We start from the raw sequence: 12595 nt of genomic DNA on the forward strand, positions 1-12595 counted from the left end.
AGAACTACGGACAGAATGAATAATAGCTATTTGGTGGGACAAAGTGTTTAACTTCTAGGAATACTTCCCACACAAAACAATTTTTCACATATAAGATTATCATGTGGATGACAGAGATCTCCTATTTTCTTTCTTGAGCATAAAATAACTATGCTTTACTATTAGCGCAAAATATTTAGATTAACTAGAAGGAGAATTTCTTGATACTAGGATATGTTAAACTCCAAAGTATTTTCCCTGTCGAATGTTTTTGAGCACAGTTTTAGGATTCCGCTATGTTCTAAGATAAACCTGAAAACCAACAAGTCTTTGAATGGATACAAAAAATTGATTTTGCCTCTCCAGTCACAGAGCTGCAATGTGTCCGAGGGTGACTACCAGAGTGACAGCTGTTTTGGTTGTAGAGCCAGTGAACTATTTTTCCATTTTCACCTAGAGCTAGTTTAGAGTGATTCAGATCACCAACGCATTGCACTGCACATTTAGGTCCTCAGATTCCCCTCCAGCCTTCATATGTCATGACAAGGACACAAGTATGGAATGATAGGCTAGAACAGAAAAGGCAGGACTCAAAATCCAGGCAGATATGCAGAGTTAAGTCTCATAACATTCATTCATTCATTCATTCATCCATTCATTCAATGTTTACTGGGTACCTACTATGTACGTGCCATGCAATATTCTTTGCATTAATTAGAGCTGTGAACAAAACAGAAAACGTACTTGCATACATGACGTTTATCTTCTAGAAAGGAAAGCAGACAATAAATGATACACATACAAATATATACTACATTGAACAATGATAGCTGCTAAGGAGAAAAAAATAAAGCAGAGAAAAGACAAAAATATGTCCAGTAAATGTTTGAAATATTAAGTAATGTGGCCAGAGAAAACAGCACTGAGACTGTAACTTTTGAGAAAAATAGCGAAGGAAGTAAATGAGGAAGCAATAGGGATATCTGGAGAAAATATTGTGGGGAAAGAAAAGAGAAAATGAAAAGGCCCTGAGGTTGAAAGCTCCCTGTTCTATTTGAGGAATAGGAAGGAAGTTGTCATGGCTAGAGCTCAATGAGTGATGGGGATAGTCATAGAAGATGAGGTCAGAGAAATAGCAGCTAGTAGTGAAAGACAGATCCGTTAGTCTTGGGAGATCATTGCAGGGACTTTGGTGCTAATCTCGATGATGTGGAAATCCACTGGAGAGTCCTGAGCACAAGAATGGTACGACATAACTTGAATTTTAAGAAAATCCTGGCTAATACGTTGATCGTAGCCTGAATTATCAAAGGCAGAAGCAGGAAGACTAATTAGGAGGCCATTGTAGTAACACCAGTGAGAAAAGATTGTGAGTGGATTGGACTATGGTGATGACAGAGCAGATGCTGTGAATATATCTGTAAGTGAGAGATTATAGGATTTATTGACACATGAGAGATAGACACATTAAGACTGGCAGAGTGTTTCCAAAGGATTCCATGAAAACATCATTTCAGTTCTAACAGGTCTAAGTAGCAAGTGAAATTCTGGGCCAATCAAGATGGATAGAATAATGTTTCTCAACTCAGAATGAGATCCGAAGTGAATCAAGGTGGTGCCAGAGTGACTGAGAAAAAATGATTGGCAGATCTATGACAGATGATCAGCACAGATCTAGACAGAGAGGCATCAGGGATACCTAGGAGCATGGATCATAATATGGATTCTAATGGGCTTTCATATTGGGCAGTAATTTGATCATTGTGGAAGAAGGCAGCAACTTATTGGTTCAGAGTGGGATCTAGTTAGAGAGAGTCAAGGCACTAACACATCACCAAGATATTCTGGAGAGTCAGAATAACGTCTCTTAAGCCAGAGCTGGTCTCAGAGATGGAGGCAAAACTCAACTGAGGAGTAGAGCAGTTCATATGACTGGAAGCCAGGCAAGCTAAGACCCTGAAACAATGCACCCAGAGGCTATCTCTGTCAAAGACTCAAGTGCTAACAGGACCTGAATGTCAATAATAAAATATAGAAGGTGTTTTTATCTACTTGGGTCTTCTGTAGCCTCTGTAGCTTAAGGGGCTGTTCCAATGACTTTCTGATGAAGCATTGAGTCTGGTCACTATACCGGAGGTTGCTCCCTAGGACTTCTTCAGACAAGATTCCTGCTGTTCCTGACTGTTACTGGGGTTGGAGAAAAGGTGTGCCTTCCCAGATAGAGAAGCACAGACTGTACAAGACATGGAAATGAGACATTATTTGGGATGTGTAGAAATGGTGAGGAGACCTGCTTTTTGAAACACGGGAATGGCATAAGGTAAACCCGGGAAGAATGCCCCTAAAGACCAGAGTAAGACATCTCTATAGGGAGTGATTAACAATTTGCAGGAAGGAGAGTAACCATAGGTGTCACATTTTAAAAAGTTTTTTGCCACCTTCACCGTGAAGGCATATTAGTCATCTAAGGCCGCCATAACAGAACACCACAGACTGGGTGGTTTAAACAACAGAGATGTATTTTCTCATAATTCTGGAGGCTGGAAGTCTCCAGATCGAGACTGGTTTCTGCTGAGGCCTCTCTCCTCAGCTTGCAGACAGCCACCTTCTCACTGTGTCTTCACACACACACACACACACACACACACATCTCTGGTATCTCCTCATCTTCTTATAAGGACACCACCAATCATATTGGATTAGGGACCCACCCCCCTATGACCTCATATAACATTAATTTACTCTTGAAACATCCTATTTCCAAAATGACATGAGTCATGTGAGTTAGGGCTTCAACATACGAGTTTTGAGGAGGCACATTTTAGCCCATAACAGAGGGGTATGAAATCAAAGGCAAGAATATTGTTCTAAGAGTCTAGGTAGGAGGAAATTGAGACCTGCACTAAGGTGCTGGTAGTGACAAGGAAAAGAAGATGGATAAGAGAGACATTTCGGAGGAATCTGGGTGGCTCAGTCACTTAATTGTCTGACTCTTGACTTCAGCTCAGGTCATGATCTCATGGTTTGTGGGCTCAAGCCCCGTGTTGGGCTCCATGCTGACAATATGGAGCCTGCTTGGGATTCTCTCTTTCCCTCTCTCTCTCTGCCCTTCCCCTGCTCGTGTGTGCTCTCTCTCTCTCTCTCAGAATAAATCAATAAACTTAAAAAAAAAGACATTTCATAGAGAAAAGGCACAATTACTAAGCAACTGATTGAATATAGAGGCTGAGAGAGAAGAATCAATAAATCAGCAGTCTTGAGCCTGAGTGACAAGCAGAATAATATTGTCCTTTAACAAAAAGAAGGCCTTTTTCTACATGTGGTTGTTTCTTTCACTTTGTCCTTCCTTCATTTTCTCTGGATACCAGCACCACTCCTGTTTCTTTCTCTGCCTCCCGTCTCCTCCAATTTGCAGCTGCAGCAGAAAGTCTGACATTCTCCACTAGGTTAATCTTTTGCAATACAATTCCAGGAAACAAATCTTTCGTGTCACTTCCACTGTGCCCTGCTCTGTCCCTCTTCCTATATTTTCAGGCATTGCAGTGATTTGCTTTGATTACTTCATTTGTTTGCTGTTTGTCTGTTTTTCTTGGTTAACTTCTTCCACGCTCATTTCTGGTGCCCTTTCTCATGGGGTCTAATTACTGCCCTCGAGAATCACCATGTCTGAGTTATTACTTGATGATGTGCATGTGTAGAGATCATTTTAAAGCTTTTGTTTTTACTTCTCTATATATTTTTATTTTGAGAGACAGAGAGAGTGCAAGTGGGGGAGGGGCAGAAAGAGGGGGAGAGAGAGAATCCCAAGCAGGCTTCCAGGTCAGTGCACAGAGCCCAACATGTGGCTCGATCTCATGAACCATGAGATCATGACCTGAGCCAAAATCAAGGGTTGGATGCTGAGCTTACTGAGCCACCCAGGCACCCCATAAAGGGATTATTTTAAAGGCAATTTATTTTGAAGGAGGGAAACATAACAGAAATTTTAAAAAAGCACTACTTTACAAACTGTATAGCTTTTGGAATTCAGTTCCCCAAAGTGAGTATATAGTATTTAAAATCATTGTTATTACATAAATCACAAAACTTAGAAAAATACACTCGAATAATACAATTTCTATCTTAATTTATTTATTGCTAAAAATACATTTTCTTGGCCCCCAACCTCCTACATTTTGATTCTTCAGGCCTTAGATAAGGTATTGACATTTGTATTTTAAATAAACTCAGGTGATGAGGACATCCAGCCAGTTTTAAAGAGGACAACCATACCTTCTTTGGCCCACATAAGAGCTGAACACTGACAATGCAGATTTGGATCAGACAAGTTTTGAAACTATTGTAGTTTCTTTTACATTTTTTTTAAATTAAAAAAAAAATTTTAATGTTTATTTACTTTTGAGAGAGAGAGAGAGAGCACAAGCGGGGGAGGGACAGAGAGAGCGAGGGAGACACAGAATCCGAAGTGGGCTCCAGGCTCTGAGCTGTCAGCCAGAGCCCGACTAGGGACTTGAACTCACAAACCGTGAGATCATGACCTGAACTGAAGTCGGATGCTTAACTGACTGACCCAGCCAGGCGCCCCATAAACTATTACAGTTTCTTTTAAATAAAAAAGGACAGATGAGATATTCTGTTGACTTTGCTATTTGAATTTGATGAAATGGGAACATCTATAGGTAATTTTAAGGGAAAATGTCATGCCAATAGAGTTAAAGATGAGATCCAGACCTCCAAACAAATACAACAAAACCACAAAAAATTTAAAACCTGTTGGACATTGGTAAAAATACTTTCTCATTATATCCTGAAAATCCTTATCACAGTAGACATACAAAAATACTTATTTGTTTACCTAGTGTTCATCAGGAACTAAAGATAAAAATTAGTAAGTAAGTCCCAACTTCACATCTAAACCAATCCAACCACCTGTGTGTTTATTTGATAGGGGTTTACAATGAGAAATTAACATTGATAATAAATCTTACAATTAATTTTAACTTCTTTTTCTATTGTTATACCAAAATCTAGGCCCATTAGCACTTAGCAAATTAGGAAAGAAACATGAAAATGAATACAGTTGGACTAACTTGAAAATTTGCTGGGTCAAACATTGGTAAAGAGTAAAAGCCAAAGGATTACTTTGAAACTCATTGTGGTTCCAACTGCATGTGTTTTTTTTCCAGGATGTTTGATTCGATTGAGTGTGAGGGGAATCACCCAAATCAGCTTACAGTCTGAAGATACCTTTATTTCCTGCTTAATGTCCTGTGTCCTTTAAAGCAAAATGAAAAGAAAACTCAAATCCTCGGAAGTATTACTTCCTGTTATTCTCTCTCCCCAAAGGCATCAAATTGGAATACTTATAGGTATGTGTGATTTGTATTTACCTTCATATCTTTAAATAACATGCTTCCTGATTTGGATACTGGGGCATTATCTGTTGACTTCTCACCATGGAAAATGTGAGCATTTAACTCTATCTTAGAGAGGTTTTCACCTCTCTTATATTCACATACACTTCCTGTCTTCCATGTTCGTAATGGTGTATAATCTGAATTCTAGTTTGGTAAATATCCAGTATTTATATTACTATGACCAGATGAATGGAGTATACAGTTGAGTCATAGATTACTCTGTGACTACTCATCATTCCCCATACAATTCCCTGGTTTCTCAGGAATCAACAATTTCCTTGATATTTTGTTAGCTTTTTAAAAAAAAAAATTTAATGTTTATTTATTTTTGACAGAGAGAGAGAGAGAGAGAGAGAGAGAGCGAGCATGAATGGGGGAGGGGCAGAGAGAGGGAGGCAGGATCTGACCTGGCAGCACAGAGCCCAATGCAGGGCTGGAGCAGTTAAGTCAGAGGCTTAACTGACTGAGCCACCCAGGTGCCCCCTGTTAGCTTGTTTTTTTGTTGTTGTTTGTTTATTTATTTTTATTTTTTTATTTTTTTAATTTTTTTTAACGTTTATTTTATTTTTGAGACAGAGAGAGACAGAGCATGAACAGGGGAGGGTCAGAGAGAGGGAGACACAGAATCTGAAACAGGCTCCAGGCTCTGAGCTGTCAGCACAGAGCCCGACGCGGGGCTCGAACTCACGGAACGCGAGATCGTGACCTGAGCCGAAGTCGACCGCTTAACCGACTGAGCCACCCAGGTGCCCCTGTTTGTTTATTTTTTATGAGACTTTCACAGCCTCAACAGCCAGATTTCCCTGCCCAAGAGTCTAAATCTCCTCTCAATGTGGACAAATGAATCAGGTATCCCACCAGCTACCATATTGAGTGTGAGGTGATGTCAATCCAGTCAGACTCTTCTGAAACCTACGTGTTAGCTAGACTTGCGTTCTTCGTAAAAAGTACCTGGGGGGCAAAGTAGGGGAAGAAGCTTTGGTAACATAGCTGCTACAGCCATGAGACCTAAGTCCTTTTCCTCTGCCAGCACCTTAGCTGGATGGGTTTTTCTCGGGAAGGTGACCCAAACCCTCATTCCTGAAGAATCTGAGTACTTGATGGGCTTGTCTTGTCCAGCTGAAGGACTCAATTTAGGACTACTGGGTGAGTGTGTATTAAAGGATTCCAGTAAATCCCCTCCTAGGTTCCAATTATAGCTCATCACATCCCATTGAATAATAGAAACCCAAATGCCCTCTGGAATTGGGACAATTATAATGCTCAGTTGGAGAAACCCTTTTCTTCGCCCCTTTTTTACAGAAGCATGAGGAGCCCACAATGGCCAGTAATCAGTTTCCAGTTCATTGTATCACAACCTGGTAGACACTTTCTTTTTCCAGGCCATAAGAGTTTCAAAGCAACAGTATCTAAGGCTATAAAGACTTTCAGCAGAAATTCTTTCAGTGAAAATTAGATTATAGTAAGGGGAATTGCTGCCTCAATTTCCAGACCTGTGCACCATGGCTATGCTATAGGGGAGAATGTAGCATCTGTTGATCTCTGGTTTAAGACATAGACTACATTCTGTAAGACAATACCTCAGTCTCAGGATATTGTCTCCCAGCTCATGTGGTACTAGGACTTTAGCATTTCATATCACTGTTTGATCAAGACAACTACATCTGGGGGGTGCCTGGGTGGCTCAGCCAGTTAAAGCATCTGCCTTCGGCTCAGGTCATGATTTCGCAGTTCATGACTTTGAGCGCCACGTTGGGTTCTCTGCTGACAGCTCAGAGCCTGGAGCCTGCTTCAGATTCTGTGTCTCCCTCCCTCTCTGCTCCTTCCCTGCTCACACACACACACTCTCTCTCTCTCTCTCAAAAATAAATAAACATTAAAAAAAAAAAAGACTGCTACATTTGGGTGATGAAGCACATTGAAAGTTAATGGATTTCATGGGTATGAAGTGATTATCAATTTTCTTTGCTACAAATTGTGCCCCCTAATCACAGATGCCGTGTCAGACTTATCAGAGATATCAGAGTTGGCTGCTGCCATTTGCAGATTGGGCACTCAACAGTTGTAGTCAACAGGCTGGCCTTAGTGCGGGAAGCCCATGCTATTGCCTTCATGCATAGCCTCTTTTTCTGCCATCTGATCACTTTGCACATAGAATAGATCATTAAGCAAGCACAAGGCAAGGGAAAGAGACTCACTACCTCCACAGGAAAACCAATTTTGTCTATTCGACTACTGAAAACCTTCACCAGCTATGCCCTCTGGTAGGCATTTGGTAGAAAACAAATACTTTCACACTTTCTTCGTTTTCCAAAGAATTCATCTACATGGCTCTTGTCCAGATTTTCTTGTCATCATTTTTTTTTTATGTTTATTTATTTTTTGAGAGAGAAAGATACACACACAGAGAATGTGAGCTGTCAACACAGAGCCCGACATGGGGCTCAAACTCATGGACCGCGAGATCATGACCTGAGCTGAAATTGGACCCTTAATCAACTGAGCCACCCAGGCATCCCTCTAGTCATCAGTTGTCTAACTTGGTTCTTTGCAAGTTCCACACCAGCTGACCAATCTATTCATTTGTCCATAAATCAGTGTAGTTCGACAGCCCAGGCCATCTCTCCTTCTACACAAAGCAAATGTATGTAGCACTCCAATGTCTGCCGACGGGGAGGATTTTCCTTCCCCCCTGAGTGGGCTTAAGTACAGTGGCTGCTCCTTTCACCTGTGCTGGCATATCAGCAATTGATCTTGGAAGTAGGCCCAAGTTTTTCCTTTAACGTGTTAGAAAATTCCCCATGACGTCATAGGTGTGGGATAAGGAAAAGACAGCAAAGCGATAGGAGCAGGTGGAACGAGACGCTGAGCCACGTGCATTTGATAGTGCCCTCCAGAGCTCTTGGAGCCAGATCTGTCTCACAGATAACACTTCCATTTTACAATGACATGCTACTATTCACACACAGGTTTATGGTTGCATCCAAGGTGTGTAACAGATTGTGTGCTTGTCTATAGTATTAGTTTCTTAGAGCTGCTGTAACAAAACCCCCACAAACCAGGTGGCCTCATAAAACAGAAATGTATTGTCTCAGAGTCTGGAGATAAGAAGTTTCAAATCAAGGTGTTGGCAGGGCCATGTTCTCTCTGAAAGCTCTAAGGAAGAATCTATTCTATGCCTTTTCCTTAGCTTCTGGTGTGGACAACAATCCTTGGCATTTCTTGGCTTGTAAACACATATTCTAACTTCTACCTCTGCTGTCACATGGTGTTTCTCCCTGTGTGTCTTTGTGTCTTTTCTCCACTCACAAGGGCACCAGTCATATTGGATAAAGATCCACCATGCTCAAGTATAACCCCATCTTAACTAATTACATCTGCAATGTCCCTATTTCCAAGTAATGTCATATTCTGAAGTCTAGGAAGGACACGGATTTGGGGGACACTATCCAACCTTGTATATATCTGGTCCCCTGGTGTGATGTTCAGTTTCTATCAGAGCCAAGAAAATTCTTTTCCAATCAAGAATGGTGGTTGGTAGAAGGAGGCATGACCTTACTCCCAAACCCTAAGAGTCTGCACTATCATTCTCTTACTGGGACTTTTCAGAGACTCCATACAGCATCTCTGTCAGCCCTGGATACTTCTACTACCTACTGCATCATAAAGCTCACAGATCAGGGCAACTGTCATGGCCTGGACTTGCCATAGATCTTCTTTTTCTCTGAACCCTACTCAAAACAAGCAACATTATAGGTTACATAAAGTAAATGGGCTGGAGAAGCTTGACCAAATGAGATGTGTATTACCTCTAAAATCTAAGGCTCAGCACATATTACTCTCCTTGCTCCATATTGGGCTGTGCAACATGTCTCTTACTCTGGAAGAGAGATTCTGATGTGCCTCATATCACTGGACCCATAGAAACTTAACCAGTGAGGCAGGACGCAGAGCTTACAGTAACGTTTATCTCCCATCTCAGGCTAATTAATAGGTGTTACTAAGGAATTTAAGGTGCTGGCTACTTCCTTCTCACCAGGTCCAATTAGAATAATGTCATCAATGTAATGGATCAATGTGGTATTCCGAATGTCCCCTTGAGTTACATATTATGATAGCAGAAGAATGGATAAGATCCATTAAAAGTATACTCTGGCCTGTACGATATAAATGCAAATTGCTTCTACTCTTCCCTCACTGATGAGATGGGAAAAATTGCCAAGCCAGTACCTTCATATCAAGGGCTGTTTTTATTTGCTCCAGCAGATACCACATCTGGAAATGCAGCAGTGATTAGTTTTGCTACTTGATTAAAGTAGTGATAACCTACTGCCACTCTGTGTAACCCATCTGGCTTTTGCTCAGCTAAATCAGATTTGTTAGATGAGGATATGGTAGGAATCACTAGCCTTGCACCTCGCAAGTCTTTAATGGTGGCACTAATCTTGACAATTCTCCAGGTACGTGGCATTCCTACTGTTCACTATCTCGGAGGAGAGTGTGAGGATGTGGGAGCCATTCAATTCTAGCACTTTCCAGTCTTCCTTTTCTTCCAAAATGGACTTCATTCCATGTATCAGGGAATGAGTTTGAGATTCTACCAAATGCTAATTATATCTGTTTCCACTGGACATTTTGGAACTTTGGGATAATATTTAAATATGTTATTAGGAAAGCTCATAAATATATACAGAAGTAGAGCAAACTCCTGTATATCTATCATGCCCTCGAAGATAGACATAGACAAGACTGTCACTGACTCCATAAGTCCCTGCTCTGACTATGGGATCAAGTGTTTTGGGGTCCCCAGATTCAGGACAGAATCAAATCTCTTCTGAAAGGACTGGCTATTCAACTTTCTCCAGTAATCTGGGGAGTAAATAGCCTCAGGTTCTCTGGAGAAATTTCAGGGAATGATTCACAGTTTTTACTTATGGCCAACTATACGTATAAGGCCCTTCTTCAAAGAAACCCTTTATAGACTCTCAGTCTAAAGACTCAGAGTTAACAAAGTAGTTTAGATTTGAAAACTAATTAAGAGGCTATGAATCCCCACTTTGGCAACTGCATTATGTTTCTGCCCAACACACCTAAAACATTTCTCTTAATGTAATTTTTCCATGAAATTTTGAAATAAATTGTCTTAAAAATTTTGGTAACATAAAGGAGGAATCTAATAAAGCTCCAGTCTTAGTTTGAGTCTCTGTTCTTTGTGGGTGTTGTTTCCTCTTTCAAATAACGTTTAAAATCTTTTCTTTTTTCTTCAATCTTTTGGAATTTCAATAGGATAATGTATTTATTTAATACATTTTATTTTTTTTTAATTAATTGCGTCTTTCTTATTACTGAGACATTCTATTCTACCTTTTTACTGAACACTTACACATCTACATTATCTTTGTTCCCTTTTTCTGGGAGAATATTTATTGAATATTAGATCTTCTGCTTGCTTGGCTTCTGTGTCTCTTCTGCTCTTTTTCTTTTTCTTTTTTTAAATTCTCTTTAACAGACATTCTGCAAGATTATCTGACGCTATTTTTGGTCTTTAATTTTTTATTTCAGCAATCATAATTTTAACCTTTAAGCGTTCTTTCTTCCATTTTGCTTTTCATGCTCTTCTGGTTTTATTTATAGACACAATAACTTCTTAAACCTCTCTCCAAATATTAATCTGGCCTTCTGAATTATCTTGGTCACCTCTGAGCACAGTTTTTGCTTATTTATGTACTTATGTTGGTTCTTCTACTTTAAACTGCCAATCCTCATATAGCTGGAAATTCATTCTCAAACAGCTGGAAATTCTTTACATTGAAGAAAAGAGACCGAAGACGTGGTGTGGGTTTCCTTTCCGTTGAATATAAATGTCTTTATTCTTGCTACTCTTTTTCCTGAATGGTAATTTTTACTGAGAGCTCTCCGTGAGGAAGCATGGGCTGTGTGTCACTGAACAGCCATTACTTCGAGTGATTGTCCAGTTCCAGGTTACTCAATTACCTATTTGAGGAGACCTTTGTTCTTGGGCACCAACATTGACACTAGAAACCATAGCTTCCTCCGAAAGGCTCATTAAAATTCTTTAGGAAGAGTCATAACATTTGTTTCTCCTCCTTTCCCCCGCTCCTCCCTTCAGTCCTAGGCAAACTGGGACAGACAGTGACCCTCAGTGGGCTACCTACATGAGCTCAGTGAGATGGCAAAGAAGCAAAGAAGTGTCTTTGTTGTACATATAGATCATCAATTAACCTCCTCTTTCCAGCACTAGTTCTCTCCCCTACTCTGCTTACCTTCCTGACTTGGGGCAGGAATCCCTATAGGGTATCTCGTTTGCTCTGTAGAAACCACATAGGGTATTTCTGCTCTGGTTTTCTTTGTTGGTTTCATCCATTAACACACATCCTTCGGTCTTCCAGAAATCTGTTACAGTCTCTCCTATACTAAAGATACTCTCTCCTATTATCTGTCTCATTTTGCAGTCATCCTTTTTTTGTGCTTGTTTTGTTCTTTTTATTCTTTTATTTCATTCAGGGTCAGTGTGGATGGATGGAAGACAAATGAGTGAGCTGTTTGCTGTCTTGAACTAGATACTTTTTTTCTGTTATATTGACAAGATATTATTTGTGACTTTCTACATTTCACATGGAAAAAACTTTAAACAAATCCAGAAGTAGACAGAATGCTTCATCTAATTTTATACACATCCATCTTATCAATTTTTAAGATTTTGCTATATTTGCTTTATCCAATATTTTAAACATTATTTTTCTTTTGATGAAGTATTTTATGGAAAATCTTAGATGCCAAGTTATTTCATAATTACATACTTTAGTATACATGTCTTTTAAAAAAATGACATTTTCTTACATAACTGTAGTACATTGTCAGTGACAAAATCAATAATAGCACTTTGAGGCACCTAATATTCAATATATCCATCTATACTTAAATGCTCACAATTGTACCCCAAATTATTTCTTACAGTATTCTTTCTTCCTCTCCTTCTTTCTTTCTCTGTTTCTTTGTTTCTTTGTTTCTTTCTTTCTTTTGAACTCAGGATTCAAACATGGTCCACACTTGGCCTTTAATTGCTAAATCTCTTAAGCATATTTATACCTAAAGCAATTGTCCTCCCCCTCCCCCCTTATTTCTCCTGCCATTGATTTCTTACTGAAATGGAACCAATTGTCTTACATGACATCTGA

At 39.8% G+C, this 12595-nt stretch overlaps 1 protein-coding gene across 1 annotated transcript in view; it reads left to right on the forward strand.

Annotated features, from left to right (window-relative positions):
* The window catches only part of MYCT1 (MYC target 1), an 81752-nt gene that overhangs the window by 12707 nt on the left and 56450 nt on the right, over positions 1-12595 (forward strand). Inside the window, exon 4 of the mRNA XM_049653103.1 lies at positions 5166-5348. Coding sequence (XP_049509060.1) covers positions 5267-5348 — 82 coding nt within the window. The 5' untranslated portion in view covers positions 5166-5266. The remainder of the gene's footprint in view (positions 1-5165; positions 5349-12595) is intronic.

This window comes from Panthera uncia, assembly GCF_023721935.1.
Source record: "Panthera uncia isolate 11264 chromosome B2 unlocalized genomic scaffold, Puncia_PCG_1.0 HiC_scaffold_24, whole genome shotgun sequence".
In the NCBI taxonomy this organism is placed as follows: domain Eukaryota; kingdom Metazoa; phylum Chordata; class Mammalia; order Carnivora; family Felidae; genus Panthera; species Panthera uncia.